General features: G+C 36.0%; 1 protein-coding gene across 3 annotated transcripts in view; it reads right to left on the reverse strand.

The window, feature by feature from the left end:
* Positions 1-22,794, reverse strand: part of CDH8 (cadherin 8) — a 314,915-nt gene that overhangs the window by 189,897 nt on the left and 102,224 nt on the right. For all 3 annotated transcript variants that reach the window (XM_039888875.1, XM_039888873.1, XM_039888874.1), the window contains exon 3: positions 17,039-17,333. In XM_039888875.1, coding sequence (XP_039744809.1) covers positions 17,039-17,333 — 295 coding nt within the window. The remainder of the gene's footprint in view (positions 1-17,038; positions 17,334-22,794) is intronic.

Genomic DNA, 22,794 nt, shown 5'->3' on the forward strand with positions numbered 1-22,794 from the left:
TCTTTGGCAGGCAACGGTGTCTGTACCAAAGTTAATTACTTATATATTTATAAATATCTTACATTATATATTTACTTAATATGAATATATTTCATTATATTTATCCAATATTATATTTATCTAAAATTGATATATTTATAGCAAGTGATACTAGCAGTGAAATAAAATTTCCTTTCTAATGACAATTTATGTAAATAAAATTATAAAGTTTTCTCTAACGTGACATGTTTCATGTAGGTTAATGGCTTATATTTGATACTGGACGAATATCTGCAGGTGAATCACAAAGGCATAAAGGTGGGTTTAGTGCTCTAAGAAAATTAGCCAGGGTTTGCAACAAGGCCTGCTGACTCCAGAGAATAAACTCAACCACTAAGTCTTTCTATTTGCAAACACGGCTTTTATCTCTGTGAGTTTACTGTCTGCAAATGCAGGTGCTCAATAAATGTTAAATATATTTTGTGGTAATATCGGAGAAAGCAGAGAAATGGAGGTTGAAACAAAAAATAAGGAAGGAAGGAAGGAAGGAAGGAAGGAAGGAAGGAAGGAAGGAAGGAAGGACGGACAATGGAGAGGCAAACCAGTATTTTTGTTTTCTTTGAAATGAATGTAGTTTTAATAAATTCCTGTTAGGAAAAAGCTAAAATATATTTGAGGCAAATTAGAGATCTCTTCAGTGTCCCACTGGTGTAGGTTTACCACTGGCAGGACTAAGAGATGATGCTGGCGATAGGCTTGAAACACAAACTTGGCCTTGACATGCAAGTTCCCACTTAGCTGCCTTGAGCTAAGTACGCAGTGAATGGCTAACCAAAATAACGTATCTATTATCAATGTCACCTTCCAGAGCCAGGATAAAGAAGAGGGGAAATGAAAAGAGGACTCAACAGGTAAACGAATATAAAAATCAACATACTCACTGATTTATTCACATATCTAATAAATTTGGTAGACGTGGTTTCAGGCTTTTGAGGGTATTGAGAGAAGAAAGTTGACACAAAAGCAAATGTAGTGTACAAGTCTACTTGCATAAAGCAGCCCAAACTGACCTATGCTTTTAAGAAGTGAAGATATTGGTTGCTCTAAGGGAATAGTGACAGGAAGAAGGCACAAGAATAAATTTTGCAGGGCTGGCACTAATCTGATTTTTTCTTTTTTTATTTGGGTGCTGGTTACACAAGTCTTTTCAACATGTGAGCTTGTGCTCTCATAATATGTACATCTTACTGTTTGGGTATTACACGTCAATGCGTAATTTAAAAATAAGTACGGGGGGGGGAGAGGCAAGGAAAAGAAAAAATGTAGAAAAGCCTGAACAGGAACATGAATTGCTGTCTGTGCTTATGAAAACTCTACCTTACCGATGCCCTTAGTGCTAAACCAGACAATGGAGACAATGTGGATTCACATGCCACGGTCTTCCTCCCCGTGCTGTCGGTCCCCCGAAAAGGCCCTCACTGTGCACTCGCCCAGTTTGTTAGACCTGTGAGACGTGAGAACAGCTCTTAAGATGGATACTGGCTCCTCTCCTTTCATTTAATTTTGACATTGTAACTTGTTGCATATACATAAATATGTGGGAATTGTTTGATATTACTTCATTGTCACCTAATGGTATCAGCAGCCCTAATAATTACACAGGAATAGCAATACAAAAAAAAAAAAAAATCCTGGGGTGATTATCATCATTCAGATGATTCTGTCAAGGTGAGAAAAAGCACAATAGAGACATGCTCAGGAATGAACGTTGCCCTTTGTTTTCAGCCTTGATCATCTAGTTTTTCTTTAATAGTAATTTTAAAAAGATCAAAGCACAGAAGACTGTAGGTTATCTGACATCCATTAATAGGATCTGTGAATATAAATGGATGGAAGATGACACTGCTTGCAGCACGAGGGGTCCTTTTTCATATTGCACTGAGAATAGTTCTTTTCTCATTTTTTCTTTCTCTCCCATTTCAAAGAGATGCATGATCCTTTCATAAGCCTGGTAGAAGGGGTATTCTACACCCCACTTTGGTCCTCACTTTCCCAGGAAATAAATGTAGCTCATTGCTTTCATGTGGGTAATAGTCAATGGCAAATAAAGAGATATGATATGACAATTTTATCATATCATGAAGATATACACTGCATTTTACTAATACCCATAGGCCATGCCTTGCCCTGAAGAGCCAAACTCTTTCACAAAAAAAAAAAAATATACGAGTGATTGCCTGGGTCCATACAAGGAGAAATCGCACAGTGTTTGAGTAGGCATAAATATTTATCATCTTTATATACTGTTTACATAGCTAGCAAGAAAGATGCTTTTATATCCACTTTCTAATAGACCGAATTTCTTTTGAATAACTCCTTTTCACCATCACTCCCAATATCAAATTTTTTTGCTTTTAAGAAACACATTATGTCCCTCCCCTTTTTGTGTTGTCATGTATGGATAGATGGAAATATCATGAGAGCCAGAGATGAGAACTGTCCGAGACTCAGTTTATTTCTAGAACCAGAGACTGAGAAATTCAACAAGAAGTCTCACAATCTCTCGTTTTTTCTTCTCTATATTTCCTATTGCACCTCCTCTCCTTTGCGTGAAAAGTACAGCTTTTCTTTGTTTCTCTAATAGTTATCATGAAAAGATGATGTTTCTCTGATGTCAACCTAAGTTCACATATTTTTATGCTGAGCTCCTTAGAAAGATAATATTTCAAAAACCTCAGTCCTCATGGCAAACACCTGGGATTAAGACTAATCGAACAAAATCTGGTCAAAGGTCTATTTGTGTTCCAGAACAGAAGCAATCTTGTATACACAGGCTGATGGTTATCTATACTGTCAATGGGAAGATGTATAGTCACTAGAGAATAAACGCACTATGAGTTAGACACTCAGCAGGTATTCACTGCAGCCTTGAAAGAGGTAGATTCTCCAGAGATGGTTGTAGACTACGAAATACTCATTCCTGTGTTAATTCCTTTTTTCCGCTCAAACCTTGACAAAGCAGAGTAACATTAGAAATAGCAAGTTGGTGAACAGTGTTCACTATCAAGGCATAGAGACGAGAGGACCCATTTTTAACCAGAAGGGAAAAAAAAAAAGTCCTCTTGAGTAGCATTTCTCAAAGGCACTGAGATCTGTTAACATTTTAAGATAGTTCTTGCTTAGATCTTTGGAACCCATTCAAGTACTTCTGTTCATCTCGATATTGACTCTTTCTATTCTAAGGTTTCTTTCATTGTTTTGCTTAACAAGAGATATCTTTACAGTTATTTTACAGACTATTGATAGGGCTTTGTGGTCAGATTAACCCATTAAAATTTCTTACAAAACAATACAATCTTACCTTATGATATAACAGTCACACTCCTAGCTATTCACCAAACTGAAATAAAAACTTACTTCTAAACAAAAACCTATATACCGTGTTCACAACAGTTTTATTTATAATCGCACAAAACGGGGTGCAATCAAAATATCCTTCAATAGGTGAATGAATTAAAAAAAAAACCGTGGTAATCCATATGGTGGAATATTATTTAGTGGTTAAAAGGAGTGAACTACCAAGCCGGACAAAAACATGGACAAATTTTAAATGCATATAACTAAGTGAAAGGTCTATATATATTATATCATTCCATTTATATGGCATTTTAGAAAAGACAAAATTACTGAGTCAGTAAACAGATCAGTGGTTGCTGGGAGCTCAGGGAAAGAGGAAGATTAATAGAGAACACTCAAGGGACTTTTCTCAAAGGCAGTGAAACTATAATTTTGTAATGATGGACACATGGCACAATGTACTTGTCATTAGAACTTCACAGCACAATGAGTGATTCTTAATATGTGCAAATTTTGAAAAATTAGGATACTATGGTTTTCTAGGATGGAATGCAAACTCTGACAAAATAATATAACTATATTACAAATGTAGTTTTTAAACTTACCAAAGGGGGTGGAGGTAACAGGAGCAGACATCAATGTGTGTGTATACATTTTTAAATAGACACACACACACACATATATATACAATCATATATATAGACAAGTATACTCACATATATTTATTCTCCCTGTGTCAGCTGAGAGGGCCTAGGAGCAAAGGCAACCCAGTAACAACAAGTACAGTTAACACTCAGATCTTGGTTTCTAACACCCCAATAAAAGGAACCAGAACTCCTTGAAAAAATGGCTAATTCTAGAATCAGGGCAATAAATATACAAGAAGAACATAGAGCATCATGCAATGCAGGAAAGAAATAAAGTGCTAAAAAACACCTACCCCCAAAAAATAATAGACATATCAAAGAGACTCAGGAGGCAACTAAAAGATCTCCTAATGGTAATGCTGAAAAAGAAATTGAGCAAGAAAAAAAAGGAGGGAGAGGGAGGAGAGAGGAAGGAAGGAAGGAAGGAAAGGAAGGAAGGAAGAAGGGTAGGAAGGAAGGAAGGAAGGAAGGAAGGAAGGAAGGAAGTTAAATACATGAGTAATGTAGTTAATTATGCAGTGGATGAAGAGATTAACTCCACATTCTTCAAGTCCATGCTGCACATGGTATGTGCTACATAGTATGGAAAGGGGAGGAATAGTAACTTTATGGTAGAAAAGCCTGGCAAACAATACCTCAGCCAGGTGATCAAGTTTAACACCAAGGCATAAATCCTATTAATAGTATGTACCTGATATAGTGAAATAAAAATGGCACTTTTACCTCTGGGGTCTTCCTCCCCAAACACATGACCTCGATCTCGTTATGAGAAAAAAGCATTAGACAAATCTAAAATGAGGGAAATTGTACAAAAATAGTTGACCGGCACTCATCACAACTGTAAAAAGGCTGTGTCAATATTGGTTCATTAATCTTAACCAGTGTACACTACTAATAGAAGATGTTAGTCATAGTGGAGTGTCAGGGTGAGGTGTATGATAACTCTCTGCAATTTTACAACTTTCCCATAAATGTAGAACTACGCTAAAAATAAAGCATGTGTTTAAAAAACGAGATTCCACACGCTTGCACGTCCAATTTCATGAAAAAAAAATTTCATAGCTGGGGACAGATGTTTACTCTGCATGTATGCGGGGCTGCCACTCTCCACCCTGAGGCTGACACGGAGACACAGCAGTCAGAGGAGAAAGAACACTGGTACTTGATGCGATAACTCTCTGGTTTTGGATTCCCACTCTAGGACATCCCAATTAAGTAAATTTGGCCATGCAAACTGTACTAGTTTGCTACGGTTGCCATAACAAAATACCACCGGTTGGGTGGTTTATACAACAGAAACTTATTTTCTCACAGTTCTGGAGGCTGGAAGTCCAAGATCAAAGTGCTGGCAGGACTGATTTCTCCTCAGGCCTCCCTCCTTGACTGCAGATGGCCGTTCTCTTGCTGCTTCTTCATATAGTCCCTTTGTTCATATGTGTCCCTGGTGTCTCTCTGTGCATTCAAATTCCCTTATCTTGCTAGGGCACCAGTCAGATTGAATTAGAGACTGTCCATATGTCCTCATTTAACCTTAATTACAACTTTAAAAGCACTACCTTCAAATATCACCTCAGTCTGAAGTCCGAGGGTTAGAGCTTCAACATGTAAATTTGGGGGAACGTGATTCAACCCATAACACAAATCTATTCTATTCACATTTTTTACAGTAACAATGTGATAATACTTGACCTACATATAACATATGATTCTCATGTAATATATAATATGAAGCAATAAAACTCGACACATAATGGACCCTTCTAAAAATTTATAGTGTTTTACATAGTACCTAGCGTATGGCAGAAGCTCAATAGTATCTGCCATGACTTTGTTCTCTATCAGATTAGCTAACCTGAGATTATATGTCCAGAATTCTCTTCCCTATACAGTCGGCCTTCTATATCTTTGGGCTTCACATCCCAGGATCACTGTAGGTCGAATTCACGAATGCAGAACACGTGATTACAGAGGGCCGACTAAGAAACTTGAGCATCCACAGATTTCGTTCTCCGTGGGGGGGTCCTAGATCCAATCTGCCACAAATACCAAGGGATGGCATATTGACCCAGTCAGGTTTGGCATGAGATTTTTTAAAGGCAGAAGTGGAGAAGGCAAATGAAAAGTCAGCATAGGGGATCAGGTACTGGGGCAGCTCATGCTGAATTCAACAGATTTCCAAGCTCATCATGTTGGTCCGGAGCAGAATCCAAGATCCCAGCTCCTTCAGTAACTGTAGGATCTGTACCTTAGATTCTCCAAGCCCTGGGTCAGCTGCATGTGCAGCCCCGTGACAAAGGCACCATCTTCTGCAGGTTATCTACCTCCTGGAGAACTGAGAGAGGAGAGCCAGATAGAGGCTACAATTTGTCCTCTTGGATTCTGGTGCATTCCTGATCTCTTCCACTTTACTTCCGGCTTTCCCTCCTATCACTCGCGGCAGAGAAAACAGCTTTGCACAGATTTCTCTCTCAGCTCCTTAGCTGCTGATGCTCGAATCCCTGTAATAATTCCCTTATTCTCTAGACCGTTAGTGGTTCTCCTTATCTGATGGGGAGCTCTCATTTTTACTGATCATATAACCTTGAGGAAGCTATGTTATGGTTGGGTGCCTCAGTTTTCTCTTTTTAAAAATGAGAGGAATAAAATTTACTTCATAAGGTTTCTCTTAGGATTAAATGAATGTACATGGATAGTGTTTGGCATAAAGTAACCATTTGTTAAATATTAATTTCTATGTAGCAATAAAATAATTATTCATTATCCTAGCTTTAAGTATAAAAACATTGCTTTGGATTTCAGAAGAAATACAGATAGACATTTCAACACCTATTTCAAAGAACTTTATTTGATGAATTCTCCCCTCCTCCACTGTATTTCTTGAACTCAAACCATTCTTGTGGTTTGCAAAGATTCATAATTGGCAGATAATGATGAAATCTGAAAAGTCTGACATGGTTATAAAGAAAAGAGTGTTTGGTGTCAGCATTCCTGACAAAATGAAAATGAATAAAATCATCTTCGACAGTGCCACAAACATGATTTTACTGACATTAAACTCTACAAGTACAGACACAAGGAATGAAGCCTTGTTCTCTTAGTATGGGAGATGTGTCTGAGACAACCCATATGTTCTCGTCTACAACCTCATAATGTAATTAGTTTTGTTTTTTTTTTAGTATATCTAATTCTATATCAAATATACACACACACATTTTGTCTCTTTTCTCCATAGGACGACATTCACATCTTTATCTTTTAGTTCCTTTAACAGCTTGCATATCTTTTCTATCATTTTTAACCTATTGATCTATGTGCTCATTTTTGCATATAGGTGTTTTGCCATGTAAATTTCATCATATTTTTCTCTATGTGAAGGTATTGGTAAGGAGAATAAGGAGAAAAAGGAGCACATATCTCATAAAACTGTGATTCCAAAACAACCAAAAAATAAGAGCACTTGGACCTAAAAATCAAATGCCATTTCTAAAGTCAAGTGAATCTAGGAAGTATAATGATTAAGTTCATAATGCACAAATATTAAAAATTTTCAAATAATAATACATACATAGACATTCTAGGAACCCCTACCAGTTCTGAGAGGCAAGGTTTTGAAAGGAGCGTGCCATACATCAAAAATATATTGACAAAGGTGTCTCACATTCATTTTCAGCCAAGACTTCAGAATTTCACAAATGCCTGTTTTAGACCTGCCCTGACATGTGGTTGTTTCATTTTTCTGACAGGTGAATGTGGGAAAAAGCTGAACTCTATGAGCTTTTACTCTCCAGCTTCTTCTAATTCATGATTTCCTGGAATGGCTATATAATAAAACAAAACAAAAAGTTCTAACACTGTGAGTGTCGACACAAATTCACAGACGCAAATTCACACAAGTATAGCTTGAACAGTTTAAGGACGATTTGCTCTTTGCCTTTAGGATTAATAAACACATTGAATCCTAAAAGATCAATTCTCATCTGAGAGCAAAAAGGCAAGAAGAGAACAGGATCGTGAAGTTGTCTGGGTAGAATCCCTCCTTTGTTTCTCAATTTTCCATCTATAATACAAAGTTTTCTTGGGCGTTTTGATTTCCTTTACGATAAGGGCAGATTTACAGATATGAGAATAGTTTTCAGCATTTCAAATACCAGAAGATGATTTGAGCAGAAAGTAATAGGTGTCTTAGTTTCCTCAGAAGGGTTCAGGGTAGGCCTGGATGAAAGGTTGCGATGAAATGTTGGCCATAAGACATGTCTCTGAGTACAGGGAAGTGAGAAGTAATAATTGGAGAAGTTAATCAATATATCCAGAAATAGGAAGAATTAAAATGTGAATGAGTAGAAGGCATATTTATGAAGAACTTAAAGAGATAACACTAGGATAACAAAATTTATAATCAAACTGATATGTAGTTAAACTGAGTTTAATTCTCATAAGCAAGCATAGCGATACAGTGGAGGAAAAATTAAAAAGAGAAAAAAAAAACAGAACTTCAGCATTAACTCCTGTTGTGAATTAACCTGGAAACCATTGTTTAATTGGTATATTGATGGATTGACCTGTTTTAAAGGCATAAGCTGAGATATATAATCAATATATCTTCACTTGGATATTATTAATGCTAAGAGAATGCTTTAATTTTAATCCTCTGACTTCGATATCACTAATTCTTTCCTCCATTTGGTCAGCTCTATTTCCAATTCAGATTAGGAGGTACCCCATGAATGGAAAATACAGGTTTCTAATTTAAACAAAAGCAACAGGTTCTGTTCCAAAGGGAGTGATTTTGTATACCTGTCGGGGTGAGGTCAGGGGCAGAGACTGTTAAATGTGTTTTCAATAGGTTCAAATAACTTATTGAAATATTTTTTCTGTAATATTCTATTAGATAGATTGAAATGATGCCAGTATTATAACTTGCAAAATCAAATGAGTTATTTCATCATATTTTCTGTTGACTTATACCATTCTGGAGAATTTTTATTGGCTAGTGATCGAGAATTCATCTTCTAGAAAGAATTCAAAGATTTCAGCTTCTGAATTGAAAGTCCTTAGCTCAAAGACCAAATCTACAAGAAAAGACCACTGAAAACACGTAGTTTATTTATGTTGGTAATGAAATCTCAAAGCAGGGGTTGGTCTGAGGCTCCTGAGCCAGCCCTATAATGAATAGTTCTAGAATTTTAACTCTATTCAAGGTGGCTGAAAGCTGAGCCTCTAAAAAATGTACATATACAATTTATAACAAATTTCCTAAGCTATCCTACCTGTGTTAGTATATTTTTATGGGGTGATATTTAGATCAAATAACCTTAAGATTAAAGAGGCCAGATTAAAGAGACCATGAGTTGACCAATGTAAGGTCTTTAAAATAGAATTTCATTAGGGACAATATGATTGATTAATTATATTATTATCAATTAACTGATTAATAAAATAGCATCTTATAATTTAAGGAATACTGAAGAGTAGGCATTAAAGCAAATTTTGAAAAAAGAAATTTCCTCAGAAGGCATTGAAATAAACCTTATTTATATTTCCATCCTTACACACCAAACTCGTTCTTAGTCACAATGTAGAAACAACATAATGCCTCTTGGAAGACCAATTCATTTTAGGTACATCTCACAGTTAACTATCAATAACTTTCCCATTTGAACACTCCAGTAATTTCTAAGCTATAGACTATTTAGAGAGACCTTTGACAACCACCGAAATCCACAAATCAGAAACCACTGTTTCACTTTCATTATAAGATACAATAAAAGATTTGGCTATTCTACCAACTGTCTAAATATTCCTACTGGAGGGTTAGTTTTTTCATGCAGAACAGAAACTACACAATCTTCACCCCATTTTAGAGTTTTGGAACCACAGCTGTTACAGGAATTCATGTCAGGTAGAACAGCTGGATTTCTTTGGAGAATGTTTATTTCCATCCTTGTGATTTCCCTCCCATGTTTTCCTAAAGAATTTCAATTTTGTTCGTCACTGTGAATCAAATAACACACAGAAATATAATCAAACCCATTAAGATATATTTTTTTCCCTTTTCTCACTTTGAATCTCTCCTTTAAAATAAAGAAATGTTGCCAACTCCTTTTAAAATCTCGCTGAAAGACAGAAAGTAAGCCATGACCTCTAAATTATAAGAAGCATGTTAGATTCAAGATAGTTTGTCAGTATGAACATTCTTTGATCTTTTAAGGTTATGTGACATAAATTGTTTCTTTAATAATAAAAAAAAGAATGTGAAAATGAATCTCCTTAATTATTACTTTGGGAATCTTCTTTATATAGGACTAAAATATGTACCAGGCAGTGACAAGAATAACAAGCTCATCCATGTAAGCTATAGTCATCATAATTTTCAATTCACTCCTTAGAAAATACAGATTTCATTATTTAAGTGCATGCTAAATTACCATGTGGCCTTGGATAGAACCAAAAACCTCTTTTTGTTAGACAAGTGTCTGTAAAGCTTTAGCAGTGTAAAATTTTGTAATGCTGCGAGATACTTCTAAAAAGATAATTCCTAAGATCATACAAAAAGTCTGAATCGCCAAAAGGGCATATAATATGAATTGATTTACAATATTGTGATTTATAAGAATCATATATATTTTTTGTCATGCAGATGACTGAAATATATTTCTCAGATATATTTGGTGTTTATCCCCAGTTCCTGACTCACAGCCCCCAACCTCCTTGGAATCCTAAGTGATTAAATCCCACCCCGCCCCAAGGGCGGGGGCTGCATGTCAATAGAACAAACCACTTGGTTAGAAAATTGGAACTTTCAGATCCATCCCCTGATTTCCAGGGAGGGGAGAGGAGCTGGAGGGTTGAATCAATTGCCAGTGGCTATTCATTTAATAGTTCATAACTATGTAATGAAACCTCCATAAAACCTCAAAAGGACAGGTTCTGAAAACTTCCAGGTTGTTGAACACTTAGAGATATGGGGGAGAGTGGCATGCCTGGAGAGGACGTGGAAGCTCTGTGCCCCTTCTCATGTCCCTTGCCCTATGCGTTTTTTCCATCTGGCTGTTCCTAAATTATACCCTTTTATAATAGACCAATGATTTAGTAAGTAACATGTTTCTCTGAGTTCTAGGAGCCATTCAAGCAAATTAATCGACCCCAAGGAGAGAGCATTATGGGGTACCTCTGATTTATATCTTGTTGGGCAGAAGCACAGGTGACAACCTGGACCTGTGAATGGCCTCTGAAGTAGAGGCGGGATGGGTATGCAGTCTGGGAGGACTGCCGCAACCTGTGGAATATGATGCTATCTCTGAGTATATAGCGTCACCATTGAGTTGAATCGTAAGACTTTGATGGTGACCAAGAATTGCTTGATGTTGTGTGGAAGCTCCACCTCACACCACACACACACACACACACACACACACATGGAAGCTGGGTCCAGGAATTGAATTTATTACTGAATTATGACACATTAATACTTTAAAGACTAAAGTATGAAAAGCATTTCACTTTCTTAAATTCAGTGTTTACCCATTAAACTTGACTAGACCTATTTTGAATATAGATCGGAAGGTGCCAGAGGTCTATTTTATAGTAAGAAATGATTTAGATATAAAAAACCATAAAAGCAGAGAGTATAATATAGTTTCCTGCCTCTATGCCTGACTGTTTGCCTGCTGCCTGAACAGTTCATTCCAAAAGCCATTAGATGTGTCTGGGCAAGGTAGGAATCAGTGTAAGGGCAGGAAGGTGGAGGGAAAAGTTGAAGACTAGGTGAACATTTGTGTGGGGGAGTTTGGGGATGAGCAGAAGGACAAACGGCAATCACTACCAGGTATGATGGACAATTCAAACAATAAATATCTTGAGGATAAAGAATCTCAAGTTTCTTACTGTTAGAGAAAGGCAAAAATTTAGAACTAACAATGTAGTGTTGCTTTAGATTTGGAGGTATAGCGGTGAACTCTATACTGAGGCTAAGGAACTCTATGGCTGAGGTCTGTGAATTCAAGAGTAATGGTCTAGCCATATTCATTTCCTAATTTCAATGCTTGTAGTATGCTTGTGTAAAGAAACACTCAGGTGAGGCCTTACTGAGGCATCTCATGGTGACTGACAAGGCATCATGTCTGCAACTCCCTCTCAGATGGCTCAGGAAGATGGATTTGGACTACATTTCCAACATTTCTTTAAGATTAAATTTATTCCAAATTAAGAAAAGAAATAGAATGTATTTAATATAGGCCTTCCTCCAAAGGAGTGTTTAAAGATGTTTACCGTAAAAGAACATATTTACAAAGGAAAGTCATAAATGATAAGAGAAGTTGACAGAAAGAAAATAATTGTCAAGAGACTGAAATTATTTTCAAATTCTAATATTTTCCTTTTTGGCCAAGTTGCTGTTTAAGTAGAGGGAGTTCACTTGCATATGGTATACTGACTTCCAACACCTCTTCAGTTACAAGCCTTTGGAAAGAAATGAGATATGCTTTTTAAAAATATCTTTTTTCTAAATCATCCCTTGACCTCTTTCTGATCTTTCCATTAATACTTTTTGGTGGAGTGTGCATTCTCCTTTCGCATCCCCCATCAGGAAATCGAGAGTCAATCCCAGTTATTCTCTGTAGTCTTTACTATATTGACAGCGCTTCAACCCCAGCCATTCTCCACACGGTTCTTAATTAATTGTATTGTTATTTGAATTCCTATGTGATATATTGGCTTTATATTTTTAAAGTGCTTATATTCCTGTCTTGAAAATTGTGTAACATTTCACCCAAACTTCTCCTTGTCCAATTTAATTTGTAAAGTATACTGACCTCGAGAGCTCTTCCACCTGGGAAAAACATTAACTATTATAACTATGCAGCAGAATCATGGCACTCATATAAACAAAATTCCCTAGAGACATCATCAAAGGCTAGTAGAGCAGACTGGTTAACCCATGGGTAGAGTCAGATGTCTGGATTTAAAATCTATAGCTCCTCCACTTAATATCTGGATTTGGATTAGCTATTATCTGCCCTGTTTTTCTGATTTAAAATAATGAGAAGGGAAGTTAATAGCGGTACTAATGTTGCAGGATGGTTGTGGATATCAGAAGCATTTAACATAGCTTCTGGCATCCAGCAACTTTTTGTTACATATTGATCATCATTAGGGAGCCCTGGATCTAAAAGGAAACTAAGAAAATCTCCAGTGTCATGTTTTACATACTGCACTCAACAATGCAATAATGCCCATCAGCGTAAGCACTGCAGTGGTCCCCCTTTATCTGTGGTATCACTTTTCATGGTTTCAGATACCCACAGAGTCAACTGCATTCTGAAAATATTATAGGGAAAGTTCCAGATATTTTGAAAGACAGACCACATTCACATATTTTTTATTATAATATATCATTAGAATTATTCCATTTTATTATTAGTTATTGTTGTTATTGTTAACCTCTTACTGTACCACATTTATAAATTAAACTTTATCATAGTTATGTATGTTTAGGAAAACATATAGTGTATATAGGATTCAGTATTAGCCGCAGTTTGAGGCATCCATGGGGGTCTTGGAATGTACTCCTTGCAGATAAAAAGGGTCTATTCTACTTGGCTTTCTCATTCCTTTACTTCTACCTTCACTAGTATGTCCTTTTGAATAAAGTAGGGTTCATTTCAGTATGTACATTTGTGAAACATAGAGTTAAGGCTTGTTGAGTATTCCTATCATATAGGCAATTTACATCATGCAGGCAATTTATTGAACCATACTAGTAGAAATAACTCACAAATGGACAGTTATAAATAAACTTGTTGGGCACTGACTCTATGCTATGCCAAATGCTTTAAAAATAATCATTGGATATTTCCAAACATACTTTTTTAGATAGGGATTATTGTACACATAATACAGATAAAGTGAGGCTTACATGGGTTATACCCTTTATGCAAGCCAAAGGCAAACTTGCAGCCAAATAATCTGAGATTCTATTTTAAACTCAAAAAAATATTTTACCCAAATGCAGGTATAGACATAAAATCAGGGTTAAACACGCCTCACTTCAATATATCATAGCATTAAAAATATCTATTTAAAGTATGGATATTGATAAATATAGGCAAAATTTCACTGAAAAAAACAACTACAACTTCAACAATGCTTGTTTGGTATCCACAGTAAAAATCAGACAAGCTTGCATGTTGCTCTTTATGTAATATAGCTATAAAAAAGTGAGTTTACATCAAGTTCTGAAATTCACAGAATATAAAAGAGCTGCATTTCCAGCTTCCAAATAAGATATTTCTAAAATAATTTGGCTGCCATTTGGGCAAATATATATGTGTGTATTGTCTTGACAGCTTGTCAACTGGCAGACAGTTCTTGAACATCACATTCATTTAAATTTAATATTGGTAAATTTCTCAATTAGAATTTTATTTTTCACTTTCTGCACAATGAAATCCCTCAGTCCTTGCTGGCATTCCTCGGGGCGTACAGGTGCAGGTGCTGGCATTTCTGCAGCAGCAAAGGAAGAAAAATGAAAGAAGGAAGGAGGGGAGGGAAGAGACAGGCCTAGAGAGAACAGTGGTAATGGGGAGAGAAAGGAGATAGCAGCTGACCTTCATCCTGATATTCACCTTCATGAGAAACGAAGGGAATAATTCACACTTGACAATAAAATAATGCAGCCGCTTCCTGCTTCCCTTAACCAGAGAGGCTGGAGTCAAATAGAAACCAGACACCCAGTGCATAACATCAATATATAAGGAAAGGTCCAAAGGTAAGGTGGGAAATAGATTAACAGAAACAATTTTTTTAAAATCCATAGTGAGCAATTATCGAACTCTTATTTACTTTATGGCATACCTCAACCTCATATTTTATCATGAATTCTCACACAATGAAAGCAAGATGGAAATTGTTATCTTCGCATTGTAGCTAAGGAAAATAAACAATAATTTAACCTCCCCGAATTCACAGTCAACTGGATCATAAGGGATAGAACTAGGATTCAAAATTCTCTAACTTCCAAACCCACACTTTTGCCTGCAGCACAGTTCACGTAGTTTTTGAAAGAGATGTCACAGACAAAACATTAAAAAAAAAAACCATGTAAATGTTACTGTAGGTTATTTCTTTTAGTTTCCACTCTCATCAAGAGAAAAAAAATTCATATATTGTATATTTACATTAACTTTGTATTAGGTAGCTAATAATAGCTTCAAAATCAGTTTCCTAGGTGAAACTGACCTTGAAGTCTGCAGAACTTTGGCGGGGGAAGGGAGGGTCTTTCTCAAAATATATATCAAGCACATGACTCATATACACAGAAATGGAAGCCTCTGACACATTTACAATAAATAGATATAGACTTGCCCGTTAAGATGTAGAAATCATAATAATAAGGCAAAAATAACAACTTCTCTGTTCATCATTTGTTAGCAATGAAAATAAAGTGTCTGTATTTATTATAGGTGCCAATAGTCCTCTAAGACCATATTACTCTAATCTAGATGAAAATCTGAATGAGGCAAGTTCTCTGCCCTAAATGAGTTGCTCAAACAAGAAGAAAAAAAGAAAAAGAGAGGAATATATATACATATATATATATATATATATATATATATATAGTATATATATATTTATAGTGTTTGTTGGTTTGTGTTCGCATGTTAGAATCTAAAAGAAGGACTCACATGGAGATGTTTTTGCTTGTTTGTGGGTTTCTTTTTGAGGCATTGGTCGAGACAAAACTTCCTGCTAGAAAGCCATAGATGGTTCCCTAGAAATAGTGTCATTTTAGCCAGCTGTAGCAGAGTGATGTGATTTTGATAACAAGGGAGTTGGGGAACAGAAGTAGAATTCCTTGCACAAGAGAGAGACAAAGTAGACAAAGTCTTGGCAGGAGAAATACATGGGCAAGATATCAAGGCCTGAAATCAATTCTGATGGGTTGCTGCTTGGGCAGATCCACCAAAGGTTTATTGTAAGAAAGAAGAGATCAAATGCAGCTAGGCTATTTAGCTAATTCTGGCCTTCAATTTATATCTCTGCTTGTGTTTTTTATTTGTCTCATTACGTTCGCCTGCTTTGAATTTATGTGATTTTGCCACACATGTAAAGAAAATGCTAAATGATTTTGAAAACATTATTAGCTACATAATGCAATGTAAATGTAAATATACAATGTAAATATACATAGCATGTATCCTTATAGGTTGCTTTAAATGCAATTTAAAACAAAGTAGGGTCCATATTACTACATACGCAACAATGACTTTTGCAATTTTATGCATTGAATTTTGGAACCTACCCACAAATTCTGTCAGATAAGGAAGAGCTCTAAAATCCCATCTCTTATATAGTCTGAAGTCTGGGATCAGGGGTTTCCTGGATCAAGACCAGAGTTTGAGGAAAGGTAACCAGATTCAAAAAAGAGGGAAAAAAGTAAAAAATCATGTTTTGAAATATATACTTCTCTGTAAAACATAATGGACACTTCAATGGCTCAGAAAAAGTGAGTGTGGGCCATTGATAATTGTAGTGCTCCTAAAGAAAAAGTTATTTAAGGCGAGATGGTGACAGCACAAAAGTCTCTGGTGACTGTGATTTTTTAAACCACCAGCTCATTTCAATATCTGGCTGACTACAGACCTAGATGGTTCTCTATTTCTCTATGCGCTGCATCTGCATGTGAATATACACAAACAAATAATTAAACATCAAGCAAATATCAATAGGATTAGTCTGGCATGTTGGAACAAATCTTGATAAATCCGCCTCAGTAACAATACTCCAACTACAAGTCTATGAGAGGAATGCAAATTCAGCCTATTGAAGTACTGTGGTGTAAAGAGAGATATTTTAATAAATCTGCTTCGTCAGTTCCTATTACTGAGGGACTGAAGCTATTGAGCTGTAGAACTGAGGCCAAAAAAGGGGATTTGGAAATGCAAATTAGAGATAAGACGGTAATAAATGTCTTTTAGTCAGCAACACACTATCCCTGATGCCAGGAGCTATTTTAAAGATGACTCTTAATAGTTCTGTGAAACTGGAAGCATACATACCCAAAATGGACATCTCTGGCACGGTAGCATGATAGGGTCCATTAAGAAACTCCGGTGCATTGTCATTGATGTCTTGAACTTTAATAATAAATTCAGAAGGAGGCTCAAGAGGCTTGTTCGTCTCCCAGTCCACTGCCTGAGCTGTTAAGGTGTACTCAGCCTTTTCCTCTCGGTCAAGTCTTTTTATAGCATGGATATCTCCTGTTATATCATTTATTTGAAAGATTGTCCCAGCTCCATCACCTGATAGGATATACTTAATTTTTTTGCTTCCAGGATCCAGGTCTGTGTGCAGCTGAAATGAAAAGTGACATTGGTTAGTGATGGGAAAATTTGCAATGTTAATTTAACTACCTCCTGTTTGAGTATCAAGTTGGTTCTTTTTACATTAATTGTAACTTCATAATTTCTGCTAACAGTAACAGTAGCTGTACAAAGAGTCTATGCAATTGTATGCATATCAATCAAAATAAAACAATGAAATTCATACAGATAAGTTTGAACAGTTAAAAAATAACTCTGACCTATTTAGTATAAACTGACATACATTTAGAAGGATAAAAAGATCAGGGAAAAATATAAAAATGTATAAATTCTTTTCAGTTTATTAATATATTTATTTAAAGTTATCATTAGCTACCTTTTATGAATCACTATTTGCGTGCCAAGAACTATGTGAATCATTTCTCATATAATTCTCTTCATTTTTACCAAAAGAAAATCAATAGTTGAGATATTTCATATAAAACATGTAAAAAAGGAAGTTTGACAAGGCACGTAATAACCTCCCCAAGGTTCATATTTTGGAATCAAGCATTGGAGACTCAGAATTTATCTGCCTGTTCTATTTATGAAAACAAAAAACATTCTAATAATCTGATATGTATTAAAATCTTATGTTTGTCTAGGATTTTTTTTTCTTTGTTTCATATAATTCTTCTGGTCCAGGAAAATTATTCCCATTTTATAAAAAGAACACCGAGGCCAGAATATGAGGACATGTTTTCCAGAAATGAGACCCCTTTGAAAAATAAAAACTTTGCAGCAAGAATCCAGATCCCTCTCAGGTCATGGCAACAAATATTTATGGAACACCGACTCTGCCTGAAATGGTTTAGTAGATACTAAGGGAAACAGTCCCTGGCTTTAAAATTTTCAGTTTACTCTCAAGAGGGAGACAGGAGTGTTCTGATACATGGTGCTTCTTTTTATACTACGTTGACTCCTCTTTAAAAAAAAAAAACAAGAATACATTTTTAGTTTGCATTTTTAAAAGAAAAATTCATTGAATTATAGTTGCAAAATACTGCTTACATGCACATGTTTTCAGTTTAATTCAGTTATTTAAATGCCAATATAGTTCCACTTATCGCACCATGAGATTTCAAATACTTGTTTCTTAAAAAAAAAAAAAACAATCTCCTAAAAACTCAAAAGACATTGTATTCTCTTGGGATCACTTTTATTCAGAATAGGTTCTATCGTTCTCTTTGCCAATTCAAATTGTATTTAGCGCTTCAATAAATGAAAAGAAAAGATTATAAAAAAGACATAAAATAGCAACAAAGAATTCAAATGCATCAAGATCTCCAACTTTACTTTTGAATATTTTAAAAAGTTAAAGCATAAGATTACATCAAATATTTATTGAATCTCAAAATGTATCCCTTTCATTATTGTATTAAATTTATTAACAAGAGCAAATATTGAAATGCCACTCTATCTTAATGAATGTGGGATTATAATTCATTAATGTGATATTAATCCTAATTTATGACCATTTTAATTTATGTGCATTTTAATATTTCCATTAGCATTTTTATTAAAAAAAGAATATTTGAATAATATATCATTCATGGAAGTTTCCATTCAAACAAAAGGCATTCCTGAGATGCAGAAGATGTTGGCACGTGTCACTCTTGTCTACAACACTTTTGCTCTTAAAATTAAGCCCTTCAAAACAGTGTTATCTTTATTATATTAGAATGTATTCATGCCATATTTTTCTTACATTAATCAATTAGTAAAATAGTATTATAATTATAACTTAGGCTCTGATGGTCCCTTCTGTTTAGAAATAACTGAGGGAGAAGAAGGGAAAAGTATATGTTTTTTGAAAGAGTAAAACATTTAGCTAAGAATCAGGTCTAACTATTGGGACTGGATAAATTAACACCTTCATTTGAGCTTCAGTTACTCTGCCTGTAATGTGGGGATAAAATATCTACTCTGCAGAATTGACTTTAGAATCTGAGATAATCACTTTGAAAAACAGACAAAAATGGAAGTGGACGTATTACATGTGTAATAAAAAACTAAAACTATTTTACTTCATATCATACTTGACCACAAACAACTATCTGAAACATTGTGATAAGCCCAGTTGCAGCCTAAGTAAAAGCAGATTCCAAAGACTTCATCCTGAAAAAATTTGGGGAAAAACACTTAAGCACTGTGCTTCCTCTTTCTTACTTCGTGTTTGTTTGTTTGTTTGTTTGTTTGCAAATCTCAGGCAAATCTAGATCCCTGGGCTAATAGCAATCTTCAAACACTGAATATTATATTTCTATATTCATTAGTTTCATCCTATAATTTGTATCACACACACACTCTTGCACATGGTTTATTCAAGCAACCAATCTGGCATTGCAAAGAAGAGTCGTGGGTTTGTAAGAATAGCAATTTACAGGCAGCAAATGCTCATAATACTCCAGGTCTAGACTTTAGGAGGATTCAGAGTACATAGTGTCCAGCAGCTCCTTTTTTTGTTGGTCTTCACATAAGTCTGTGAGGTTCTTCTTACTTCAATGCAAGAAAATCAATTTATCCCATCTCAGGACCCTCTCCGTGAGATTATGGAGCCAAAGATATCCCAAATACACCAAATGTTTACACACTGTGCACTGCAGCTTCTGCTAATTAGAGCGGATTAAGGAACACATACAAATTGACCTAGGGTGGCAAGACTCTTTGGCCCAGCTGTGGTACAGAAAGTCCTTATCCATACAGTTATTAAACATGATCAAACCATGTGTATATACAGCACAGACATAGTGTTTGCCACCAAAGACCTGTAGTTTAGTGAGAGATAAGCACAGGTAAACAAAATTTAGAAGGATAATGATAATAATAATAATGTTACATATATTGACTACTTCTTATCTGATAAACATTTTATATGGACAAATATAATGCTATTGTCATAGCGAACTAAAGACCACTTCACCATTCACCATTAGTTTGAGATTCGGAGATTTTTTTAGGAAACCTTTCTACAGAATGTGTTATCAGCAAGTGGCAATCTTAACAGCACAAGCTTTAGAGTAAATCCCCTGGATTCAAGTGTATGCTCTAAAGCCATAGTATGGAAAGAACGGACAGCTGCATGAACATTTAGAATTTCTACTTAACCCAGAAAGTGGAGTGCGGAGGGACAGAAAAGGCCTCCCCAAAGAAGTAATGATTAAAACTTCAGACCTTCGCAAGGGAAGACATGTGTTGCAGGCATGGGTAACAGTGCGGGTGAAGAGCCCGCAATAAGAGAGAGCACACTAAAGTAGAGAAACTAAGGATGAGTTCATGTGACTGGAGCACTGAAAAGAGAGGTGGTGAGAAATAAGAATAGAAAGCAAAAAGGCAAGAGGCCTATTATGTAGAGTTTTGAAACCAAGACGTAGAGTTTAGATTTGACTATGAGAGCAACAGTCCATAAACACAAGGTTTCAGTAAGGAGCCTGACATAACGATAATTTTGTTTTAGTGACATCAGAGTCAGTGGTGCGTGCCTATAAGCAAAGGTCTTGAAAGCAAAGGGGAAGAAGTCAGACAGAATACTTAGATACCGATTCACAAAGCTGCCTCACTTTTGGTTCTCAAGTTCTGCCCACGCCCGTGATATGTTACATCTATAACCAGATGAATCTCTAATCCCTCTGGTCAGTCCCTGAAGCCCGGCTGGAGAAGCACAGAGTGTAGGGTGTGTAATGAGAAATCCCAAAATTTCATATTAAGTCTTTGATTTCAGGGATCATAACAGGACTGCTACATAATTGAGCTGAATTGTATCGGTTTAATTACACTCTCACCATCTTCCATATATTTGCATAATACCCTCCAATTAAAATACAAGTTTATTCTCTAAAAGTCATGGAAAGAAGCATTTGCATGTTCATGCTCCTATGTATTCCCACTGCCTAGTAAGGGGTCTATAAAATTATCAGAAGTTCCAAAACTGTCGAGTAAGGCGACTATAAAAGAAGGGAAGGAAAGAACATTTTCTCATTTTATTTTCAAAACAATGATTTAAAGAGGACAGCAAAGAATTTGGAAAAGTTAGACCTGGTGAGCTAAAATCTTATCCACTCCCGAATGCATAGCCCTTGAGTCCCCTCAAATATGTACTCAAATTTAGCACCCAGCATAAGAACTGAGACATAGATGAGAATGCTGTCGGAAGGATGAGTGAAAGGTTGGACAGGTGGATGGGTAATGGAAGAATCATAGGTGGATAATAGTGACAATTATCTGATACTCAGACATCACTGTTTTCACAAGAGCCCCATCCCACCCCAGTCTTCAGTATCAACCATCTCTCTCGTAGCTGTTGAAAAAAATAAAATACCTTTCCCACGCAGGATTCATGAGGACACTAAAGTACTCCAAGGACAATGGAGCCGAGAGAAGATAAATTCTCCCCTGATTGTCCCTTTTAATACCAAAAAATGATTTAATTATTATTCTGCCCACCTTTTCCTAGCAAGTGAGTGATGAAGAATAGGATTCAGTGAACTACACAGAAAGTCACTTTCTCATCTGAAAATCAGGTCACTCTGTCATCAGAACTTATTTTGAATTTCCACTCTATCCAGATGGACACCATAGGAGAGTTTCTCAAGTTTCTTATCTTGCTCTAGAGAAATATCTAAGTTATTAGATAAGAATCAGATCATTTGGAACCCAAAGAGGTTACCAGGGATCACTGCAGCATAAAATTCTGTATCTGCTTTTTGTGACTCCGTTTACCCTTGGAGAGGATAGCAAGCTTAGCACTCTTTAATTAATTTACATTTTAGTGCTATATTCTTAGTATCTAGTTCCGTGCCTGTCAGGAAGAAGCTGTGCTATGAGCTATAATTCTATCAGTGAATGGGCTGATGGTCTAATCTTTAAGTCATGACCATTCACTGTCAAAGATGGCGTCAGGGACTTTGACGCAATATAAGCTTTTGGCCTAAATCTCTGAGATGATAGGAATATAGGACTTCAATCTAGATCAGGGACATAGTTAGGCTGCCAGAGAGAGAAAGGGCAGGTAAAGAGAAAGGGCAAGAGGGTGTAAGAGTCTTTTCATGGGTCTGAAGCACCCATCCCTCCCAAGGATCAGGAGTCAGACTTGAAATCTGCTTATTTTAACTTGTAGTTCTGCCTTCTTTGCACTATAGAACATCTCACAAAGGATGATGACCAAACATGCAATGGTCCAGGAAATGAAGTGTTTGGTTCCACCACTGTGTTCAAGCAGACTGAGACAACCACTTGTTCTTGATTTAGAGCGAAATAAAGCACCATATGATGGTGGTAGATGGGTAGGAGGGGTGAGTGTCATGATGGGCTACATAACTTGTAAGATATCTTTATATGCTGCAGTGTTATACCACTAGAGAAAATCTAAATAATTCAAATCCAGTTATCTTTCATCTAGCCACTCTGTTCTTAACAAGCTGCAGAAACAAATTACATCATAAAACTAATGCTAG

This window comes from Pteropus medius, unplaced genomic scaffold (genome assembly GCF_902729225.1).
Source record: "Pteropus medius unplaced genomic scaffold, Ma_sr-lr_union100, whole genome shotgun sequence".
NCBI lineage: Eukaryota > Metazoa > Chordata > Mammalia > Chiroptera > Pteropodidae > Pteropus > Pteropus medius.